Here is a 25,642-nt window from a genome sequence, read left to right on the forward strand (position 1 = left end):
TCCATGTGGATGCAAGGTGTTCGGGTATGGGGTCGTCCCAGCCCTGGTCCTTGTCCCATAACGCTCTTACAATCATCTTTGCCCTGGTGGTGTAAGGTAGAATACATCCCAACGGGTCATATTGTCCGGCGAGTGTTCTGTATACACTCCGTCTGGTGGTCGGTAGTGCAGTCGACCTTCCCTGCTCCTTGGTCAGGGGTGTGTGTTTATAATGGAGCGAGTCTGTTTTGAAGCGCCAGACTAGTCCTAATGTCATTTCTTGGGCTTCTCCTGGGATGGTCGCCATCCAGGTCTCGCTGCTTGCTGCCTTGTCCTCGGGGGAGAGGCTGCGCAATACTTGCGGGTCGCTGCTGGCCCACTGCCTGAGATCAAAGCCGCCTTTGATCAGGGAGGCGCGGAGCTTGAGTAGAAGGGCCTCGGCTTCTTCTGGCGTCGAGACGCTTTGCAGACAGTTGTCCACGTAGAAACTATTTCCTACACTTTGTCGGACCTCTTCATCAGCTGCTGGGTCCTCTGCGACGTGTTTTTGCAGTGCAAACGTAGCACAGCATGGGCTGCATGTGGTTCCGAAAGGGAGGACTTCCCATTGATAGATGGCTGGTTGCTCATCCCCGATCCTCTCTCTCCATAGGAACCGCAGCAGGGGCTTGTCCTCCTCCACTAGTCTCACCTGCAGGAACATCCCTTTGATGTCGCCGCTGATGGCCACCTTGTCTTGGCGGAAACGTAGTAACACGCCTAGTAGAGAGGGGCCGAGTGTTGGGCCGGGCAAAGGCCATATTTTTGAAACCTGAAAACCTAAAGATTATTTTAGGTTAGAGTGGTATGTGAGGTCTCCACTGAAGTTACGGTTAGGGTTAAGGAAAGGGCTACTGTAGGTTTATAAACCACATTTGAGTTTTGCTGATTGACCCAACTTCATCAACTTACAGCCTGGGAAAAAAATAAGGGAGGGTGTTGCCTCTTTGTTGACCCTCATAAATTCAGAGGATTCATGTAATTTTGACACAACACATCTTGGAACCCAGACTTCAGAAACCTGAACTATTTCTGATGTGTAATACTGACACTTAACTTGTTCACCCAAAGCTCTCCATGTTATTGTCTCACATTAACACATTGGGCGCCGGGCATTGTGCCCATCATTATACCCAGTCTGCCAGCGCTGTAAGCCTATGGAGATGTTTACCTTCTTTGCAGGGCTATAACTTTTTAAATATTATAGCTATATATGCATTACTATGGCTCATTCAACATCGATTATCTATCGTTCCGGATGTGGGAACGTTATATTTTTTCATTCATACATTGTTGTGTTAATACCGTCTAGAACAGACCTGGGCATTGTACGGCCCTATCCGGCCTGCGGGATGATTCTGACCGGCCCGCGAAAGATTACATGATAATAATTTTTCTTTTTTTTTATATATTTTTTTTATATACACCGGTATATATATTTTATTTTTTTACTTTTTTCTTTTCATGTCAACGTTCACACACACAATATACGCTTAGGAGACATGCTCAGAAGATGTTGGTTCTCTTTGGATTCACCTACATATGTGAACAGACACTCAGTCATGACGTTTACCAAGTCCAGGTACAGATCCTCTCACTGATGAACATCTGGCAGCTGTGCTTCGCATCTCCACCTCAGACATGCAACCTGACTTTGATGGACTTGTTAAAGCTCAACAGAGACTGGATTTCTCACACTGAATGAAAAAAAAAAGAACTGAAGAACACAAAAATGTGGAAATGGAAATGGAAAGTGAAATGGGACACTTGATATATTATTTTCTTTTTTTTGCACAGTTCTGAAAACATTAAATGTTTAATATAGGCATGTAAAGTAAAAAAGGCTACAAAACTGGGACACTTTTCTTTACACAGTTCAGTGACATGTCTTGCTTATTTTTGCTATAAGATGATGTGATGTCTTTAGAAAGCTAAGAAAATCCTTGTTTCAATAGTATATGAAACTCAAAATGCCCTTTGTTATGAATGTTTCACATTTTGTTTATCATTTTGGAAATAAATTCTATTTGAATAAATGATATTTTTTAAAGCTAACCTCACCTTTTAATTGCCAAATAATAACATACACTCTTACCAGGGGTCAAAACAATGCCATTTACTGCTTTTTATATAGAAATAAAATGTATATTATGCATAATTGAGTTTGGAATTTTGGCCCGGCCCCCCAACATATTTTCAGTTGCTCATTCGGCCCCCTGGGAAAAATAATTGCCCACCCCTGGTCTAGAATATAAGTATGTTTTTAAGCTTTTCTGCTGTAATTCCAAAAACGCTAGTTATAAGCCCTGACGCATATGATAGATTATCGATTGCCGTTTCTTTCCTATACACGCTATATTAAATGTATATGATCGGTATACATTATGCTTCATCATGCGTGAAGGAAAGGGGGGGGGGGGGGGGGTCGTTTATAATTCCTTGATCGTCAGTAACGGCTTTATTTAGTATGGGTTGATATATTGATCAGACTGATTGTAAACAAAGAAATGGACAATCGGGCTGAAAATAACGTTAGTGTCCTCTTACCGTTCGCCGATGAGACTGGAGGAAAAAGATCCCAATTATTTGACGTCGATCTCCTAGATCCATTTCCGGTTTGTATGGCGCAATAAACGCCGAAATCATATCTATTATTACATTTTGAAAGCGATCCAAATGCACTCGAGTGTTTGTCTGGACCCACGTAACAAGATATTACTGCCGGAGGAATTTCCTCGATGCACCAATCGCCACTTCCGGTTTAGTGCGAGTGTAACTTGCCCGACCATCCACCAGGCGGCGGTATTGAGGCGTTGCAATCTCAGACAGGGTGCCGCTGCAGTCCGGAGGGAGGCTGGATGAATTATGAATGCCATGGCGAAAAAATGTAATATTGATCCCAAAAACGATTTACGCCGTTGTTGGTGTTCAACGCATGGCGGGCAATAGCGACTTACGCCGTTTATAGCGCACAATGTGTTAAGAATTTCAATAAGTTATTTACATGGCCAAGAAAAGTTCAGTCAATATCTGGGAACATGAGCTACTCATGAAGCCAGAAACCAGACAAGTAAGACTCAAACGTGTGATGTCATCAAGTATTAAGTCTGGAGCTGCTTCACTGAATGGAAGGGTCTGCAGGGACATGTGGTCTGCAGGGACATGCTGTGGTCTGCAGGGACATGCTGTGGTCTGCAAAGACATGCTGTGGTCTGAAAAGACATGCTGTGGTCTGCAAAGACATGCTGTGGTCTGCAGGGACATGCTGTGGTCTGCAGGGACATGCTGTGGTCTGCAGGGACATGCTGTGGTCTGCAGGGACATGCTGTGGTCTGCAGGGACATGCAATCTGTGGTCTGCAGGGACATGTGGTCTGCAGGGACATGTGGTCTGCGGGACATGTGGTCTGCAGGGACATGTGGTCTGCAGGGACATGTGGTCTGCAGGGACATGTGGTCTGCAGGGACATGAGGTCTGCAGGGACATGTGGTCTGCAGGGACATGCTGTGGTCTGCAGGGACATGCTGTGGTCTGCAGGGACATGCTGTGGTCTGCAGGGACATGCTGTGGTCTGCAGGGACATGCTGTGGTCTGCAGGGACATGCTGTGTGTCTTACCCACCCTGCCATCCACTACCACCATACGTAACTTATCAACATGTGGGAGGGGGAGAAAAACGCCTTGGTATTTCCAAGAGCTCCAAAACCAATTATTTTAAAAAGGTCCCCTAATGGAGAATTACATTTGGTCTCTGGACGGTCAAGGTTTATGATATTATAATAAACTCAAAGTTCTGAGAAAAGAAGAGGATAAGAGACACAGAGAGACACACAGAGAGAGACAGAGAGAGTGAGAGTGAGAGTGTGAGAGAGAGAGAGAGTGAGTGAGAGAGTGAGAGTGAGAGAGAAAGGGTAAGAGCGAGAGAAAGAGAAAGAGAAAGAGAAAGAGAGAAAGAGAGAAAGAGAGAATAGGAAGGCTGAGGGAGACGCAGGAGAGAAGAGTCTTTATAGAAACAGTGGGACGGTTGACATACACACCCTCTAACCATAACCTAGTACTAACCCTCCACCCCCTGGATACTGAGAGAGCCGTTTCCACACTACTGAACCTTGCTGACCAAACTGTGCAGTGTTGTGCCGTGCTAGGCTTTCAGCAGACTTCAGGTCAGCCTAATGGCAAGAAGAGGATCAAAAGAGGGAACTTAGGGAGGACAGAGCTAAGGTGAAGCAGAGGACATAACGTATCTTTATGGCCTATAGAGCTTTATGGCTTCGAGTTGATTTACCGTAGGTTCTTAGCTAGGTAATTCAAGTTATGAGACATCACACCTCAAGTCTCCAGGAGATTTAGTGAAGAGTAGGGCTTATGTGACTTCACTTTGTTTTTGAATTGCTATGTCCATACACTTGCCAGGAAAGCCTGGAGTGATACATTAATTAGCTTTAAATGGATTTAATAAAAAAAGAATAATAATATGAAATTAAACAATGAATGGATTTAATTGGGGTTTCGTGGGTCCTGAAGTCATGGAACTAATCCACCTCATTAAAAGACAATTGGCCAGCGGTTGAGCGCCAAACACGTAATATTATGTTTTTAGATCCTTTGATATTTTTCCTCTGATCCCCGTTCTAAATCATCATCCAGGTCATTCTAGCCGTCCCTGAGTCATTTGTATACGTTGGAATTGCAATGCCGATCGAATATCACTAGGTGGCAGTATCAGCTACCTTTTGAACTCGGATAGAAAGGCAACAGGATCGTCAATGAATGCACCGGACTATCGAGGCTCGCTCTGTGGGGGAGGAGCTCTTCCAAAGCAATCGCTAGCAGATCTGATCGCCTCAAAACCTATAGTGTCCCGTAAACACGTGTAATTACATATAAACGGGTAATTGCGATCGCCGATGGGATCATTGGAATTATTCTTTTCGGATTACCTTCTGGCTAAGGTAAGGACCCCCTATGTCTATTTTACCGAACGTGAAACATGTTTATGTAACAATCACAGGCTTACTTACATAAACGAGGCTTTTTCTAACCTTGATGATTTTGTGAAGGTACATATGTACATGTTATATACCTTTGATTTGAGAGTATTTGGGGGTTCAGGGAATCAACCAGAATGATTCGGGTTTATTGCACATAACGCGTTTTATCTCGCGATCTATGAAAAAATACTGGATTATCTTGGAAATGCATGATGTTTAGCGTGTAATAAACTACAGTGTGTAGAAACAAACTCTTTTTTTCCATGTTGAACTACAAGTAGTGTCTGTCAAATGAGCCACACCATTGTCTCCACAGCTATAATACAGAACACATATACAGCTCTGCAAACATTGTGAAACACCGCGGACATGACTATTTTAAGCTGGCCTTCTAGCGGCAGGGATGGGGATTAAGCGTGGCGCTGAAAGTGTTAATGTGGTGCTACATTCGTCTAGCTTCACTGCACAGTCCCCTCTCAGTCAGTGCTTTTTTTTGTATCCACTTTTTCTCCCATTTTCTATATTTTCTCCCATCCCAATTTCGTATCATCCAATTCAACCCTCCCCTGTCACGAACGCTGTTTCTTGCCTCCCACAAGCCGGCTGCAATGTGGACTAAGTCATACATAGCACAAGTCCCCTCCGGTACTTGAGGTAACAGCAGTCGCATCTTTTCACCTGCGCAGCTCGATCTCTCAGTGGCGAGGAGTAACGCGTGGGAGGCTCACGCTGCCCCCGACACTTCCTGATTCTACTGCGCAGGGCCGCAGGCGCACCAACCGACCTGTAGGAGTCGCTGTCCACAACGCCCGATCCCCACCCATCAGTTTCCCACCCCCTAATACGGCCAATGTGTATTAGTATTAACGACCAGCTAAACTGAAAGCAATGTGGAGCACTGGGCTCGAACAGGCGAGCCCAGCGTCTCCGCATTTGTGGCGAGCGCCTTGCCCACTACGCCACATAGCCGCCCTCCCTCTCAGTCAGTGCTGTCGTCTAGCTTCACTGCAGTCCCCTCAGTCAGGGCTGTTCTAGCGGGAACAACGTCATTGGGCCGAACACTCTAGGATTAATTCAGACAAATTTGGAGATAAGGGCAACAGGGCGATTGTGTCCAGTCACTGACTCATACTGCAATAGTGTACATCACGATGATTCCTCAAAATCGAGAGGTTACTTCATTTAGCATGCGAGGAGGGAGCGGTTCACACGGTTTAAGTGCTCATTTGTGGCGGGACGGGCCAGGTACGGGCCGGGGCCAGGCTGGGGACGGGCCGGCTAGAGATGCTGCTTTCAGTAGAGGAAAGGACCAGGTTTGAACGCAAGCAATCCAGTTATCTTATCAGTTCAGGGAATCCATTTGTCTTGGGCTTAGCCAATATTGTGGTGGGCCACCACAAATAACTCTTGTGGCAAATACAGGAAAGAGCTGAAGGGTTTCAGGTGGGTCCATTAGATGAGGTAAGAGGAGATGCAGAGGACAGGTCACAAACCTGAGATATGCTAGAAAACTATTCTCGTTCCAACCTCAGAGGACTACTAAATTTCACTCTGGGTGAAAGGTCTATTGGTGTAGATTTAGGAATAAAAAGTATTAAAGATGCTGGTACAATTTTCTAAAGATTTATTGTACACATAAATAGCAGCTAATGTTAATAATGGGAAACCCCAATCCATTATGCTAACAACATTAGCGATTATCTTGTGAATCTAAATCGTTGGTTTTGAAAGTAACTGTATGCTGTAAATTGTATCACTAAATGACACTGTGTTCAATGTTCTTGGCTAACATCATCTCAGTTTGAGGTGCTGACTTAGATACAGATATTTGATTTCAACATTATTGTGGTTGGCCGCAATTAATCATGTGAAATAAAGCTGTATACACCAGCGTTTCCGTTAGCCGGTAATTACCGGTATTTGACCGGCAAAATCTGTTGAAATCCGACATATCTAATCTCTCCGGTCATAATGTCCGGTGAAAATAATTCCCTCTAAACACAATTAGATTATTTGAATTGTATTAAAATAGGCTAAAATTAAATAGCCTATGCGATGAACGAAACAATCATTACATTTGTCGTTGCTTCACCAAGCAGCCGGTCAATGACATCCTGTGTCAGCGAGCTGGCAGCTGATATATTTACGTGAAGCATGGCTTGGCAGGGTGCAGTACTCCAATTCAGCCATTGGCAATTCAGCTGTTGGGTGGGGGCGCTGCTGACACCGCTGCTCTGCTCTGTCTGCTCCTGCTCCATGCTTCACGTAAATATATCAGCTGCCAGCTCGCTGACACAGGATGTCATTGACCGGCTGCTTGGTGAAGCAACGACAAATGTAATGATTGTTTCGTTCATCGCATAGGCTATTTAATTTTATCCTATTTTAATACAATTCAAATAATCAAATTGTGCTTAGAGGGAATTATTTTCACCGGACATTATGAGCAGCACCAAGTCGTTGGGAGGTGGAGATATACATCACGGCGCAAACCCACGATAATGTTGCCGTCTCTCTGCCAAATTTCTCAGTTCTTCGCTTGATATAATATAATATATAATAATACAAATGTCCAATATAACGGAATTCGTTAGCTCATAAAAATGTGATTATAACAGACTGCTGTTTATTAAGGTCGGGCAGACTGCCCACCGACACCTCAAGTCGGCAGCAGCACGCAGTCTCGAGGGACTTATTTTATTTGGAATATATTAATGACTGTATATACGCAAAAGTAGCCTAGTTTTAAGTAAAAAATATTATAAATGCCTTGATGATGTCATTCTTTATATAGGCCTATCAATTGTTTTTAAGCTCAATAAACTCTGACCGGAATTTATCCCATTTGTCCGGTAGATTGAAATCTACCGGATACTCAGACCTGCAAAAAAAAATTCTAACGGAAACCCTGGTATACACTGACTATTGTTTTGCTGCTGGGTGCTTTTGTGTAACATTGGCCACTAGTTTGGTTGCTCAACTTGCTAATGTTAGCGTCTGTTGCCTACCTCTTTGTTGCTAGTAGTTGTGGGAGATGTTGATTAATGCTACTACCTACCTACCCCTCTCAGTCTTCCTACTGTCTCAATAAAGAACCTTCTCTCCCGTGTTTCCCCTACTCTGTCTCCTACTCAGTCTTCCTACTGTCTCAATAGTGAATAGAATAAAAACCACAGTTCGGTACGTACTTGGTTTTGAAGTTACGGTTCGGTACAGTGGGGGAAAGTTTGGCTTTCCATGTTCCACTCAGGGGTGATGTAGTGTGCAGTAACAAATTTTACTTGTAGGGCTGTCAATGAATATTCTATATTCAAATGAATAAATCGACTTGTTAAACCTTTAAAAAAAAATTATATATATATATATATATATATATATATATACACAGTATATTAGAATGTGAAAAAAAACAGCCCCGGTGGGCGTGGGACTGAATGCACTGCATGACGGATAGGAGACACGCAACGTCATTGAGCTGAATAACATGCTAATAGTAATGAACAACAACAATAACCGCGACCATCGGTCATGAAGACATGATTTGCACTCTGAGCAATCTCAAGCCCTGGTTGAAAATACTTCGGATTTTGATTAACTTAAACTTAAATCTCGGGACAGATTTATGCAAGCTATCTAAACTACAGCTGGCCTACCTTCTTTTTTATGCAAACGCTATTTTGAGAGTTCTAGCATCAACAATGTAAGTAGCCTACTTTTTAGCACTTTATTGTAAGTTCATCCCTCAGGGTAAAACGTTATTGAAGAGAAAAAAGCATCATGCAGGTCCCGTTTCATATCATTAATTTGATCTCCGAGAGACAGCACCTTCTTAATCTAGCACCAATTGCACCTCACGCACTGAGAGAGAGGGTGTGTGTGTTCGCCAGGTAATATCTGTGTTGTGCGTGAGTTGAACGAACACCCGGCCCCATTCTGCATGGAAAAAAAAAAAGGTCTGCATGTGCGTTCCGATAGTGGTTAACGTACCGTTGCATTATACGTTCGGTACACAGTGCGTACTGAACCGAAGGTCCAGTACTAGGGGTGTAACGGTACACAGAAGCCACGGTTCGGTATGTACCTCGGTTTTGGGATCACGGTTCGGGTACAACAGGAAAAAAAGATTTATGATTATTATATATTTATATTTTTTATTAAGTTATAATTAGTTCCACCTAGGCTTGCTGCAGTAGTCAGTGATAACGGTGTCATTATGTGTTCAGGAATCCACTTGAGTAAATTAATTGCCTATTGCCCCAACCGGTGTATGCTTTTTAAGTTTAAGTTTCACTTCTAGAGTAGATGTAACTTCACGTGAAGCAGAGACCCTAGAGAAGAGATGCCATGTTATGTTACACAACAATGGCAGAGGATTGATCAATATTTGGCTCAGGAGGTAGAGCAGTCGTCTGGCAATCCGGAGGTTCCCGGTTCGATTCCCGCTCCTCCTGGGCAGCGTGTCGATGTGTCCTTGCATGGTTGCCTCCGCCGTGGATGTGTGAGGGAATGTGTGAGTGAATGGGTAAAATGTGAGTAACAAATTGTAAAGCGCTTTGGCTAAAAGCGCTATATAAAAAAGCAGCCATTTACACCCCTATCCAGTACTGAAACGGTTCGGTACGGATACGTGTACCGTTACACGCCTAATAAAGAAGCTTCTCTCCTGTGTCTCCCCTACTCGGTCTCCCTCTCAGTCTTCATACGGACTCAAAAAGAAAAAAGAAAGAGGAATGGAGAATCCACTGGGGGGCACCGTGTCCAATCCATTACCGCTGCGCTACAGGTGCTATACTGTACCCACAGGCTACGACTTTCAAAGAATGCATCTCACTCCAGCTTCCGGGTTTACCTGCGATCATGCTGTCGGTGGTGGCTACTCGCTCGAGCACCAGGCGGATGAGGCCCACGTCGCTGCAGGCCTGAAGGTTGCGAACACTCTTCTTGAGGATGGCTGTGAAGATGCTCCAGATCTCGGCCTGGCAGGTGGGCTGACACTGGTCCAGGAGCTCCACCATGCACACGATGCTCTCAGTCTCTTGGATGATGAAGTTCATCTCCAGGTCAAACTGGCCACCAACAAGCTGGGGGGGAGAGAGAGAGGGGTGGAGGGAGGAAGGGAGAGGAGAAAGAGGGGATGTAGAGGGAGAGAGAGGGTGAGGAAGAGAGGGGTGGTGGGGAGAGTAGAGGAAGAGGACAGGAGAGGGAAAGGAAGGAGAGGAGAGAGAAAGGGGGAGCAAAGGGAGGAGAGGGTGAGAAAACATGAGCAAGGTGGAGGAGAATATGGAGGACAGATAGAGGGGTGAGGGAAGATGGGAGAAGAGAAGAGAAGAAGAGGTAATTAAAATGTGTTTCTCCAGAGAGGGATAACTGAGCATACTTGTCTTGCACACTCTCCAACAACACATGGGAGCTGCAGCACAGCAACAGTCTTCAAACTGTGTTGGCCAATGAGCAGATCTACTTGAGCAGTTGGGCATAAAAAAAAATATTGTTTGTTTCCTGTTGGTTGTCAGTTAGGCCATGGGTAGGTAGGGAATTTATTTTATTTTATTTTTTTATTTTATTCTTTCCCACGGCGACTATGGATAGGGAATTTCTTTATTTAATTAAAATGTTCACAACAACATGGATGCATGTACTCTGCCAGCATGTTTAATATCCATAATACTAAAGGTTTGACTAAGATTTCTATGAAACTTTATTCTCAACAAAAATAAAATAAAAAATAAAATAAAAATGTAAAACTCATAAAATATATTGGGTCGCACCTAAATCGGCAGGGTCGGTCGGCAACCGGAAACAAAACATAATTTTTGTTAGGCCCTGGGGTTGTTTAGTGCCTTGCTCAAAGACACCTCAACGATGGTAGGAAGGAGAGCATTGCCCGTTCACAGTAACAAGCGCATGGTTAAATCAACAGTATGGAGTAATGAAGAGACCCCCCATGACATACACTAACATACATCTAATGATCAGACAATATAATCCACAGCTTCAAAAGGCTGTGTGTTTTCCTGAACAGCTGTTTAATGGTGGATCAGGGCTGCTGGATCATGGCCAACTGGATTAAAGACCATGGGGGAACCAGAGGTCAGTCAGTCTGTATTCCTGCGTTTGTTTCTCTGTCCGTCTGTCAGTACTGTATCTGTTCCTCTGTCTATCCGTCAGTAGCAAGCACTGTATCAGTCTGTCTGTCAGCAGAAATCCTTGTCTGTCTGACTGTATCCGTCTGTCTGTCAGCAGAAATCCCTGTCTGTCTGACTGTATCCGTCTGTCTGTCAGCAGAAATCCCCGTCTGTCTGACTGTATCCGTCTGTCTGTCAGCAGAAATCCCCGTCTGTCTGACTGTATCCGTCGGTCTGTCAGCAGAAATCCCCGTCTGTCTGACTATCCGTCTGTCTGTCAGCAGAAATCCCTGTCTGTCTGACTGTATCCGTCTCTTTGTAATTCCGCCTGCATCCTCCAGCAGAGGCCACCTATTCACAGCAGTCAGTGAGACACTGGGACAGAGAGAGAGACTGAAACATGGGGACAGATGAAGTAAACGACAGGCTGACACAAAAAGAGGACATAACAGAGACGGAGCCATAGAAAGATAGTCCGGTAGATAAACAGGCCCAGAGACAGGTAGTAGTCAGACAGATGGACAAAAGAAGGCTATTTAGAAGCCACAGAATCCTCCTCTAGAGGACCAAGCAGCCATTACTGCAACACCCGCTGGCTAGAACTGACCTCCCATACCATGCCTCATCATTACATTACCTAAGCACACTATTGAACTTTCATGTGTGCCTTGTATTTGAGTATGTTCATCTCCCTTGTTATATTATGCCCAGTTGTATTGCGTTCCGTTAATGGCCAGGTCTTGATGTTTTAGGTTTTTATTTTTTTATTATTGGTGTTCAGTCTGGTGACTGCAACATGCCAATAATGTACAATATCATCATGATAACTGGGTTCCGATTCGATATGTATTGTGATTCGATAATGTATTGTGATTATATATGTTGGTATTGTGATTTGATATGTATTGTGATCCAATATGTAGGTATTGTGATTCGATATGTATTGTGACTCAATATGTATTGTTATTCGATAATGCAATTTCTTGCGACTTTTGCTCTTATTCTAACACTGGACCTACTTCCAGAAATGAAGCATATGATGAGTCCGATTTACTTTCCATGATGCTTTGGTATCTTGCCATTTAAATTGAAGCCTTTGAAGAGGCCTATACTTGTTATGGGGTGACATGTGTTGGATTCTCCCGTTTCAGCCTTTAATCTCTCTGTGGTTCCGTGAAGTTTCTGCGTTGTGTTGGTTATCTCTTACTGGCTGTCACACGCTGTCTCACCCCATTAATACATCCGTAATCAGAAGAAATCGACACTGGAAACGTGATACCTTTCCTTAAATCGTGATGTTTATTTTCATAAACATGGATAGATGGAAACCGTTCTGAAAGTCTTGGAAAGTCTTTGAATTCATTATTCTAATGATCTCCCTCTTCATCAGCTCGATGGTTGTTGCGGCCCAGTGGTTCGCCAAAAGCCTTCCCTGTTAGCCGAAGCTAGCTATCTCGTGGCTCAGGAGGGTGGAGGGCCTCCCATCCCCCAGCTTACTGCTGTCTCTTTGTCAACGTGTCTACGCGTCTGCCTCGTCTCCTAGTCTGCCTCAGAACCCAGAAGAACTCATATTTATAACGTCTACGTGTCTCTCTCTCACTCTTATCTGCCTGCCCTGCCCCCCCTCTCATCTAAGTGATATCCAGACTGCTCTCTCGATGCTGACCTTGGCTTTATCTCTCCCAGTCTAACTTGAAAACACACACGTACATGGAAGCTGTCCTCATTTAAGATCTGTAGATCTAGGTTATAAACCATGATTTCCTTCAATTCTCTCAGCTTTAAAGGCCCTCTCGGTGTTAATATAAAGCCTGAGTGGAACCGAGTAGATGTCTGCCGTCATCTACAGATATTTACATTATGTACACATATGAAAAACAAGCGCTATCTTTCACAGGGGACTAATCTATGATGGCTAGTGCTAGCAGCCATCATTCAGAACAAGTAATAGAGAGCCCTTCCATTCCGCTGTCCCCCATGGTACGGTAGGTACCTTACATATGGTAGACAATGGCAAGAGTCAAATATTATCTTGATCCCGTTTGAATTGTGCCATGAATTACACATGTTTATCGATTTAAAAATATATTTTTTTCAAGTCAAGAAAGTTGATCGACTCACAAGTTAGCTAACGTTCACTAATATTATCGATTGCTTTTGATGCTAACATTACGTTAGCTAGCTGACATTACACTTATAAACTGACAAACATCATGTAAAGCATGGCACATTATTATTGCTAATCAATAAAGCAAAAGTATTCATCAGATTGCTTGATGAATCAATGGAATAATCGGTAGAACAGCAATTGGATAAGCCTATTTATCTTGCGATTTCCAATATGATATTGTGATATGTAACCGAACCCAGCAGTATAACGTTGCACAAGTCTCCCTCTGTAATATTTCAGATTTTTACAGATTATGAAAGTACAGAATGTAAACTGAAAATATTTGAAGATGCTTATTTGAATCTGGTTAAACTTCCAAGACTCAGAGAAGATAGAAATAGAAACATTTCATAAATTGTCTCGCGATCAGACTTCCAGACATGAGTCTCTTACCACTGGGCCCGGTCACATAGTACAGTGTTTCCCAACCGGTGGTACGCGTACCACTAGTGGTACGTGGGTGGTCCCCAGGTGGTACGTGAAAAGATTTTGAAAAGTAAAAAAAAAAAAAAAAAAATGTTTTTAAATTTTTTTTATTAAAAATTTTACATGAAAACTGTACCCAAATAATGAATAATGCATAATCTGTAATAATGTACCCAAAATTGGGGGCATTCAAATTAAGTAATCATTTGCTGGCTATAATTATATTATTATTGGCGCGGAGTTCAGCTTCCCGCCCGCCGGCGCCGGACTGTCTGTCAGCTGTCAGGTGTTCATTAAAGAAAAAAAATACTCTGAATTATCATCATTGTAGTGGCGCGCTGGCTAGCAAAACAACATCCTATCAAGTGAATGCGCTGGTGTTTATTTAGATAAAAATCATTATGGATCAATGGCTGAGTCGAGCTGGTTCATCCAGAAACAATGTAAAGCATCTGGTATGTTTGCTTTGCAGTTGGATGAATCGACGGATGTCAGTGGGGAAGCACAACTGATTGCGTTTGTGCGTTACAAAGACACTTTGGAAATGAACGAGCACATTCTGTGCTCACGGCAGGCCATGTGAGCGGATCGGAGCGTGAGCGGCGCGGGGCGCGGAGCGGGCGGTTTTGACGTGAGCGAGGAGTGGGTTTTAAAATGAGTCGGCGCGACGTCCGGAGCGAGAGTTCTCCTCCGCTCCAATCCACTCCAGGCCGCTCACAGTGGTTTAACACTGTTGATGTAATATATACATGCAGTACAATGCCAAAGCAACAGATGGCGATGTACAAACATGAAGGCCATTTTCAACCAATGAGAAGGGTTCAGGCTTCGTCACTGTAGAGACGCCCACCATAGATATCTATGACGCCCACACTCACTCCTGTTAGAAAAAGTATCGACGCCATTGTTGTTGACGTTAGCTTACATGCTAACGTTAATGGCAGCGACCATAGCATTGTGGCTCGGCTAGCCTATCATCGCTTAGTAGAGCTAGTGAATGGATAAACAACGTTATTTAACATTGCAGTGGCTACAATTACAATGCGGCTCAATACAAACAATTGTTAAGGGGCCCAGGGGTGTAGACTGTTGTAGTTTGAGCTCATTTACACCATGCTCCAAAAAAGAAAAAGAAAAACTGCCGAGCGATCTGGCGCGGGGAGCGCTCGATTCAAGGTGAGTGGGGAGCGAGCGGAGAGCGACTTAGGGGCGGGGTCAACATGAGCGATTAGCGGAGCGGACCAAGCTTTAAAGAGCGAAGAGCGGATTTCTCTGCCGCGCCGATCCGCTCACGTGGCCTGGCTCACGGGGAGAACTACTGGACTGGACGTTTTTAACGTTATTGACAATTTTTTCTCTCAACACAAGCTGGATTGGAAATACTGCTCTCATGTGTGCACAGACGGCGCTGCGGCGATGACCGGCAGAGTAAATGGATTAATGGCACACGTAAAAAAGGTAAACCCTGACGTTACATGGATGCTATGATTCACCGAGAAGCACTAGCTGAGAATGAGTCCAAAGTTAAATGCTGTTTTGAATGATGCCGTAAAAGTGATCAACTTCATACAGTCCAGGCCTTTGAATCATAGACTGTTTCAGTCACTTTGTGAAGACGGTGGGTCAGAACATAAACAGCTCCTGCTTCACACCGACGTCAGGTGGTTATCCCGAGGGAAGACGTTACAGCGGCTGTTCGAGCTGCGCAATGAAGTGAGGGCATTTCTGTCTGAGCACACACACCCCCTTGTGGCGATGTTCGACGACGCAGACTGGGTAGCTCGGCTGGGATACCTCTCTGATATTTTCAGTAAACTCAACCAGCTGAATCTCTCTCTTCAAGGTAAAGACACAACTGTTCTTAGCTTGTATGACAGGCTCAAGTGTCACATTAATTGGTGAGTTACTAACTTTTCTTTAGTCTTTAAACAATGGCTATTATAATTTATATGATTAGTTATGATTGAATATATGATTTAAGTGTCACATTAATTGTCGCATTGGGTCACACAGACAAAAATCTCCTCTTCTCTATCTCTCCTCATCACTTCTCTCCTTCTTCCACTCCCAGGTTTCACCTTAGCTACACACACACACACACAGGATGGGCCGCCATGTCAATTTTAATGTAGGGCCGCTGTGCCACGTATCGGCCGCCGTGCCAATTTTAATGTACGTGCCGATTTGACTATACACTGCTCTGTGCTGTCATGGTGGCTGGTGGCTATCCATAGTGAATGGTGTCTCAGAACTAAAGCTTTACTTCAATAAACTGCCAACCTGTGTGACCATGTGATTTTATCCAGGTCTCTCTCTCTCACACACACACACACACACACACACACACACACACACACACACACACACACACACACACACACACACACACACACACACACACACACACACACACACACACACACACACACACACACACACACACACACACACACACACACACACACACACACACACACACACACACACACACACACACACACACACACACACACACACACACACACACACACACACACACACACACACACACACACACACACACACACACACACACACACACACACACACACACAGTCTGCCACAATACTATTAATTTATTAATTATACATCCTGGGCATCACCACGATTGATTGCGTAGTAGGTGGTACTTTTGGTTGGCTTGAAATGCTTTGGTGGTACAGTACTCAAAAAAGGTTGGGAACCACTGACATAGTATATAGATATCTGAAAAAAAAATGTCATACCGCCCAGCCCCTAGATATAACAATGTCTTCTGGTCATTGAAAGCGATGAAGTTCTAGAATTCAAAAGATAGAATTGAAATAAAACACAAAATAATAACGTAAACTTCATGAATATCATTCATTTTATTGTGAAACGGGGGTCCGTAGAGGGAACACACTCATCCATTACAGAATCTCACAAAAACCACTGCAGTGTCTCGAGAACAAGACCCTCTGGGCACACACATGCCACTATGTACTCAATGTCCTGGGGTCAAATGAGAATCATGACCTTTGTGAATGACCTTTCAACTGTACTTCCATTTTACATTGTATAGCCTACTATCTAATGAAGGTTGAAAACCCATATAAAAGAATACAAAAATAATATAATATTATACAACAACATATATAGCACCATATCCAATATAAATAGATAGTGATGCACCGATGTGAAAATTGTGGCCGATACCGATAGCCGATATTAATATTGCTGTTCTGGCCGATACCGATATTTACCTATGTCGATATCTCTGTATAGAAAAAGAAAATTATGATGATCAAATAAAGAGCTATTTTCCAAAACGCATTTTTTTTTTTTACTTTTGTAACTTATTTTAGAAACTATTTAAGGCCAACATTACTATTTAAGGCCAACATTTTTTTTCTTACAGTATATGAAAATGTGAATATTATCAGTCACAGTAAACAAGTCATGTTAGTGAATGGATTCGGTCTTGCTAGTTAGCCTTACTGGTAACGTTTAGGTAAGAACAGGTTATGATCAGCAGAAGTGAGGTGTGCATGCTTGTCCTATTGCCAAAGGAATAATGCTCTTTTTTGTGTCTAGAAATAAATTGTAGGAACCATAAATGTCACAATTTCTCACCGTCTAATGGTAGTGGTGACATTTTTATTACCGAACCCTGCCTAATAGGAAATGATAAGGAAAATAAATAACAATGCAGATGTCAATATTAATATTGTGGGGCAGGTTGTGAGCTTTAAAGGGAGGAGGTGGGAAATAACAAAAGAAAAATGGAAGAGTGATTGCTACGATTTGCCACAAGACCGGCTGGAGGGTGGAAACAATTTGATTGGACTCTTGGAAAGGTATAAATCCCCTAACCGATTTGATGGAAACTGTCCCATTAAAATGAGTGAGGGCGGATTAACTGTGAGCTAAGTGTGTGTGTGTGCGTGTGTGTGTGTGCGCGCAAGTGTGCATACGTGGCTATGTCTGTGGGGAGCAAACAGGTCAGAGGATAAAGTCTACTCCACTCATCTTGCTGGTCTCTAGGTCATTCTAGGTTAGTCTCTTCTGGGTCATCTTCTAGGTTAGTCTCGTAGAGCCATCTAGGTTAGTCTGTGCGACAGCTGCAACTGCAAGCTAGCCTAGCTTAGAACAAATTAATGGAAGCAGAACCTAAATCAGTATCCATCATCTTGTCCGACTCTGGAGAAAATGGTAAAGCTCATTTCCCGTAATGTTGGCATGTTCCTTTCACAACACCACTACAATACAAACAGAAGTAATGACTTGACTCGTAGGTCTCTGCTCTTCCTCTCCTTCACCCTGTTGCCAAGGCGAGTGGACAAATCACACCATTGCCTCCAGACATGTACAGTAGTACATTCATTTGGAGGTGGGGGGCCTCTGTGACTGCTGCTATAGGTCCACGACCACCGCGCTAATGGATGACGGGGCGCCTCTTTGCCACCGTAACAGGTGATTTACGAGCCTGACGCAGTAGGCAAGTCAACCATCCATCAGAGTCAGGCTGACCAGGGGGGGGTGGGGGAAGAGAGAGAGAGAGAATACTCAGTAGAAGAACCACTCCATGATTCCATGGGCATTTCACTATACAGTACATCTGTACTCCGTAGATTCCATGGGTATTTCACTATACATCTGTACTCCGTAGAACCACCAGCTTTCAATACTAGGTGATTTCAATTAGGGCTGTCTTAAATACTTCGAAGCTTCGTTCGATGGGCATGGGATTCAAATGGGAAAATAAAATTCTAATATATTAAAAAAGAAAAAAAGAACTTTTTTCTGCAAAATCTTGCGCCTCCAATGCAACAAACGTCATATGCCTCATTAACTGTGCCTCTCTTTGTTAACTACAACAAGCAATGCCGTTTGTTATTTAAGATGAGGTCGGACTCGGCACTGACAGATTTGTGTTCATTGTGCTGCTTTTATAAAGCCTCAAATGACGGCTTACAATATTTCATGAAAGCAAAGTGTTTCGTTTGTCTAAGATTTTAAAAGGTTTAAACTTTACAGTACTGACAATTCTCTATAGTATTTTTTAGTGTCCCAACCCATATAAAAACATGTCTTAATAAAAAATTAAGTCGAATTCTGCCTTTGTCTCTATTAACTACATATACATATTTATATAATTAAACTAGATAGGACTCGTGCACATCTGGTTGGACCCCGACTGGAGGTGCAGGTCAGCGCAAGAGAGATAAATAAACTAAAAGGAGAAAACCTTCAAAGGAAAGAAGGGACCGCACACTCCACAGGACTCGTTTTTGCTTATTTATTGTTTGCACAACGCGTTTCGCTGTCGCTTCCTCAGGTGCTATGCAGCAGGTGTCATCAATGATCATCATTATGTATAGCATGCTCCACCCCACATCGTAATACATCAAGCCCATTGGCTACTCAATTATCACATTTAATTTGATGATTTTGCAGGATGTAATGCATACAACTCTTAGTATAAAAATGATGCATAGACCACATATATACATACTCATTTTTGAAAATTATATAATACAAAATGAGAGAAGTGACAAATCTTAACATATCAAGCCCATTGGCTACTCAATCAATGTGGTCGATGTACCCATTGTTCAAACACTATGAAAACAAAAGTTTTCTACCACCCACAGTCTGGGCAGGAATATAAAATAAGGGACCTTATTAATTGCAACACCACTCATGTGATATACATGCTGAAATGCCCTTGTGGTAAGGTCTATGTTGGACAAACAAAACGAAATTTGAAGGTGCGAATAGCAGAACACAAGGCAGCCATTAGGAACAACAATATGGATTATGCCATTGCGAGACACTATAAGGAGAGAGATCATGGTTCCACAGCCTCTCTAAGGTTCATTGGAATCGAAAGAGTCACCCTACCACCGAGGGGCGGTAATATAGTAAAGCTTCTCTTACAAAGGGAAGCGTACTGGATTTTTACTTTGAATTCTGTGGAACCCCATGGTCTAAATGAATCCCTCGAGCTGAATCCATTTTTGTAACCACTATCCGTTCTGTGTAACCTATATGGGTGTGGTTTTAAGTCTGTTTTAAACTATTTATCAGGTCTAATGACCTAGGTATTTGTCACTTCTCTCATATTGCTTTATTATATATAATTTTCAAAAATGAGTCTGTATGTATGTGGTATCTAGGCATTTCTATACATAAAAGTGATATGTATCCTACAAAATGATAAAATTTAATGTGATAATTGAGTAGCCAATGGGCTTGATATGTTAAGATTTGTCACTTCTCTCATTTTGTATTATATAATTTTCAAAAATGAGTATGTATATATGTGGTCTATGCATCATTTTTATACTAAGAGTTGTATGCATTACATCCTGCAAAATCATCAAATTAAATGTGATAATTGAGTAGCCAATGGGCTTGATGTATTACGATGTGGGGTGGAGCATGCTATACATAATGATGATCATTGATGACACCTGCTGGATAGCACCTGAGGAAGCGACAGCGAAACGCGTTGTGCAAACAATAAATAAGCAAAAACGAGTCCTGTGGAGTGTGCGGTCCCTTCTTTCCTTTGAAGGTTTTCTCCTTTTAGTTTATATTTATATAATTGTTTGCTTTATAGACTAAGGTTGCAACATAATTATGTAATGTAATGTTGTTGGCTGTGTAACGGAGAGCAGCCGCCCAGGCAGCGCAGCTCCCGACTCATTATTAATTTAATTAATTAATCTAATCCACTTTATTTATAGAGCACATTTAAAAACAACAAAATTGACCAAAGTGTTGTACAAGTCTCACAACATTACATATATTTTTTTTTATCTCGAAGCTTCAAATTAAAATCGAATCTCGGCCCGAAGCTTCAAATGCCAAAAAAACCTTTGAAGGTTAGCCCTAATTTCAATATTGATTTGGTTAGGGATATTTCAGTTACAATTCAGCTTGAATATGAAAGAGATTCTCAAAAGAGAAAGAGATTCTTCATGAATCGATATCAGATTATTCGAATTAAAATGTATTAGACATTCATTTTATTTATTTTTTTATCCAGCCCTGCTCAATAGATTCATAGGGGGACAAAACGGGATCTCGACAGTGGAACGAAACAAATCCTGCTCATCATCTTCAACGTATTAATAATGTGGCGTTTCAGTATGACACATGAAAGTTCTGGCGACTGAAAGCATTGCATTATTTAAAGTTAACGCATGTGAAAATGGTGCGCTGGAATTCTTTTTGTTCAGCTGTACATCTGGGGGAGCATGAATAAGTCTCTCTCAAAGCTAAAATTCAGAGAGAGCCGGGAGTGATGTCATTAAAATGCACTGCTGTGGTGGAGCCACTTCAACGATGAGCATGCATGGGAGAGTGATTTTGTGGACACATAAAGCTCATTTCAGTGTGAACACTCAAACAGATCACAGTCACACTAATGGTGTTGAAGCAGGAGCTGCACCCTCATCCACAGAGAATAACCATGGTGCCAGCAGTCACGTTTACCCACTATCCCACCTGAGTCTCAATGGGGCGCAGACTGGGGCCGGGGGCCATTAATCACATTTTATTTTTTATTACGATTTGGGCTGAAAACAAGATTTATCGAGATAAAACTATTGTGGAAATCCGCCGTTATATAGGAAATCCACTGTTAAAGGTGCTATATATAGCATTTTTATATAGAGTAATCTTTGAGAAGAAATAATTAAAAATAAATAATAAATAAATATATCCACAGAGCAACCAACGCGAATACAAGTCTCTGTAAGGCACAGTTTGACTCTCTGCCCCACTCGTAGCATTATCAGACGGGTTGAAACAGAGAGTGACGAGTAGACAGACAAACAACACTCTTCTCCGGACCGTGAGTGAATAAGGGGTAGCGGAAAAGTCACCGTGAAGCAGCATGGATTAATTTACCTTCACTCGATTAACATCTCAAAGATAATTCAAAAGAAAAAGAAAGAAAAGCATGGCAAACAACTCACTCTCCCCCTCGCTCACACACACACACACACACACACACACACGTATCCTACAATAATTACAGCTGAGCTAGAGCTGGGCGATATGACGATATTATATAAATATCGGGTACAGTTCATTAACGATACACTTTTTCAACGTATCGTGGATATCGTGATGTTTTGCCCAAGAGGATTGTGTCGCGTCAATCTGTCCACACGTTACTCGTTCATATCTCAGCCTGTGCTGAGATATGCCCATTCCGATGTCTGTTAATAAAGTTTTCAATCAGACAGATGTATGGAAAGGCTTTTATTATAACATTCGTTGTAGTAAAATCATTATGCCTCATTTAGTCATCCTGTGAAGCACTGGTCTCCTACTCGACGGCCGCGGGGAGCTAACGTTAGTAGCTTTGTTGATGTTCAGCACACGGGACATTCAGGAAGTCAAAAACGAATAACGCTTGCCGATTGGTGCTAAGAATAGCAGGGCGGGTGCAAGCGGTGTGACGTCATTGGCAGACTCGACTGTCAATCAAAATGATTATGTTTCCGTCAGAATGAATGAATGAAAACTGTATTAAAAGGTTGCAGAATGGGTACAATACAGTACAGGAGGATGAAGACCAGAAAAAGACTTTCGGCTTTTTTACATAAGGGTCCTCCATTTTCAATTCATCAAAACATTTAGAGACATACATATATACAGTAGTTTCATAAAAATGCTAAAATGCTATTTATTGATTGATTGATTTAAAACTTTAACATATTGCAGAATGGGTACAGTACAGCTCAATACATACAATTGTTAAGGGGATGCAGACCAGAGAAAGACTTTAGTCTTGTTTACATCAGGGTACCCCATTTTCAATTCATCATATTTCATATCTAAATCATATGCAATATATAATCTAATAATCTAAATCTAATATAAAAATGCTAAATGCATGGGTATTTTATTTTGTCTTTAATGTTAGCTTGCAAACTCAAATACTGTCTTGGTAAGCCTCATAATGAATTGTTTGGGGTAAAAAAGAAAAACATCGTGATGTGCATCGTGTATCGCCGAAAGGTCAGAAAATATCGTGATATCATATTTAGGCCATATCGCCCAGCCCTAAGCTGAGCTTTCTGTAGATTTCATGTTATTGAACAATATCTCATGGCTCACGGCCTCACGCATATATTAATGTACCAACACACAATAACGGGCTGAAACTTAATGTCAGTAGCCCTCTAAACTCTATTTGACCGTGCCAGACCAAAACATCTACTTTTGAGGTTTATCTGTCCAACATAAACTCAACAGGTGGTCAATTTTGACAGTCTTTTATTCCTCTCTCCCGCTGTGCTCCATCATGATGTCTCCCACTCTCCCGTTAACACATTGGACGCCAGACCCGAGATAAGTCGGGTTAACTCGCCATCGCTTGAGTGCCAAACCGAGAAAAGTCGAGTTTTGGTAGTCATTTCTTTTGTTGGCTATTTCCATTCATAATCCATCGAGGGAGCCTGATGTTATCATCGGGAATGGGTCTGAGATCGCAAACGTCCAATACCGCCGCCTAACGCCTTGCAGCCGGTATTGCACATCCTTGGAAGCCCTCTGGCTCAGCCTGTACGCCGATCTAAAAAGTCCAGTCCGGGTTTTCCTTGTCGGGCAGGAGTAACGTTTATAACACATGGATTGGGGAGAATCAAGCACCATCGATTCATGTTCTTTGGTGGATTATGTTGGCAACACGATCGACATCAATACTTGGAATGGCGATCAGATAATTGGAATATTCTTTTTGCAGTACATCCTTGTCAAGGTAAGGGCTATATGCTATCAATCTTGTGTTGATCGACCAATAATTCATTCCCCGCAATCGGAGCGTGTGTCTGTAATGTACTGTGTAACGTATTCCGTTGGTGACGATCAAAGCATAAAAAGTAAACCCCCCACCCTTTCATGCATGCATGATGAAACATAATACCAATAATATAGCGTTGATTTCAGATTCATTGTTGATCCAAGCGAGGAATGGCACGGCTTCTTAGGGTTGGGTATAGGGCTGGGCGATATGGCCTAAATATGATATCACGATATTTTCTGACCTTTCGGCGATACACGATACGCATCACAATGTTTTTCTTTTTTTCCCCAAAATTCATTATGAGGCTTACCAAGACAGTATTTGAGTTTGCAAGCTAACATTAAAGACAAAATAAAATACCCATGCATTTAGCATTTTTATATTATATATTAGATTTAGATTATTGGATTATTAGATTATATATTGCATATATTTAGCAATGAGATATTATATGATTTAGATATGAAATATGATGAATTGAAAATGGGGGACCCTGATGTAAACAAGACGAAAGTCTTTCTCTGGTCTGCATCCTCCAGTCCGCTGTTGACTGTTGTTGTATTGAGCTGTACTGTATTATTTGTACCCATGCTGCAATCTTTTAATAACGTTCTCATTCATTCAGTCGGCAAACAGAATCATTTTGATTGACAGTCGCGTCTGCCAATTACGTCACATCGCTTGCACCCGCCCTGCTGTTCTTAGCACCAATCGGAAAGCGCGTATTTATTTTTTACTTCCGCCATTGGAGAGCTCAATGACAATAACAATGGCAGCTCGCCGCGGCCGACGTTTAGCTTTTAGCTCCGCAGAAGGACTAAACGACTGGAGGCATAATGATTTTACTTCAACGGATGTTATAATAAAAGCCTTTCCATACATCTGTCTGATTGAAAACGTTATTAACAGACCGCAGAATGGGCACAACTGAGTCAGCACGGGCTGAGATATGAACGAGCTTGCTATATCTAGGTCGACCTCGGTCGGCACTATGTAAATACGCTGATGTTATTGAAAGTGTAACTATATAGAGACCTCTGAACAGGTCCTGCATTATTATTATTATAACGTTAATGCCACAAAACGAATGCCTTTGTTATCATAAGTAGTCACTTTTGATGCAGTAGTGTGTGTGTGGGGCGGCGCTGTTCAAAAGTGTCAACGTGTGGACCAGATTGACGCGACACAAGCCTCTTGGGCAAAACATCACGATATCCACGATACGTTTAAAAAGTGTATCGTTAATGAACTGTACCCGATATTTATATAATATCGTCATATCGCCCAGCCCTAGTTGGGTACCGAACTCTGTACTTTTAAGGGTACCGACCGAATTACATCGGTCCTACAGAGTACCGATTCATGCTAGATCAATCGGTACCAGATTTCGGTACCTTTACATGTTTAGTATAAGAGTGTAATATACTAGACAAGAGGGAGCCTTTTCCATAAATATGTATATTACTGTCCCGTCTCTTGGGTCTTTGGAAAGACCAGACGAGGTCAGAGGAGTTTGATAACATTTACAGAGGATGGCCAGATGTTGATATTTAAAAACATAATACATGATCATGCAATTCTTTTTGTACAGTGTGTTACAACATTAACACATCCACCGCCATCCACGCTTTAAAACGTTATTGCCCGCCATGCTTTGAGCGCCAGACCTCACTGTACAGCGTTATTGAGATCAATATTTCATTTTTTCGACATGGCATTTATAATTCATATATACACCCGCGACGCTCCAGCTCGACCCTATAGGTGAAGGCAACGACGGCTCAATACCGCCGCCTGGTGGATGGTCGGGCGAGTTACACTGGTAAACAGGATATGGCTGCTGTGCATCGATTAAATTCATCCGGCCGTCAGATATTGTTGCATGACTCCCGACAGAGACAATGTACATAATGGATCGCTTTATAAACTTAATAATCTATATGATTTCGGCGTTTATTGCGACATACAAACCGAAAATGGACCTAGGCGATCGACGTCGTATGCTTGGGATCTTTCACCGCCAGTCTCTTTGACACACGGTAAGAGGACACTAACGTTATTTTCAGCCCAATTGTACATTTCTTTA

The 25,642-nt window shown here is 42.4% G+C and overlaps 1 protein-coding gene across 1 annotated transcript in view; it reads right to left on the reverse strand.

The window, feature by feature from the left end:
- Window positions 1–25,642, reverse strand: part of lrba (LPS-responsive vesicle trafficking, beach and anchor containing) — a 622,382-nt gene that overhangs the window by 510,685 nt on the left and 86,055 nt on the right. Inside the window, 1 exon segment of the mRNA XM_084317903.1 lies at window positions 9,859–10,090. Within this exon segment, the coding sequence (XP_084174029.1) occupies window positions 9,859–10,090 (232 nt within the window).

Source organism: Notolepis coatsorum (genome assembly GCF_963971535.1).
Source record: "Notolepis coatsorum genome assembly, chromosome: 7".
NCBI lineage: Eukaryota > Metazoa > Chordata > Actinopteri > Aulopiformes > Paralepididae > Notolepis > Notolepis coatsorum.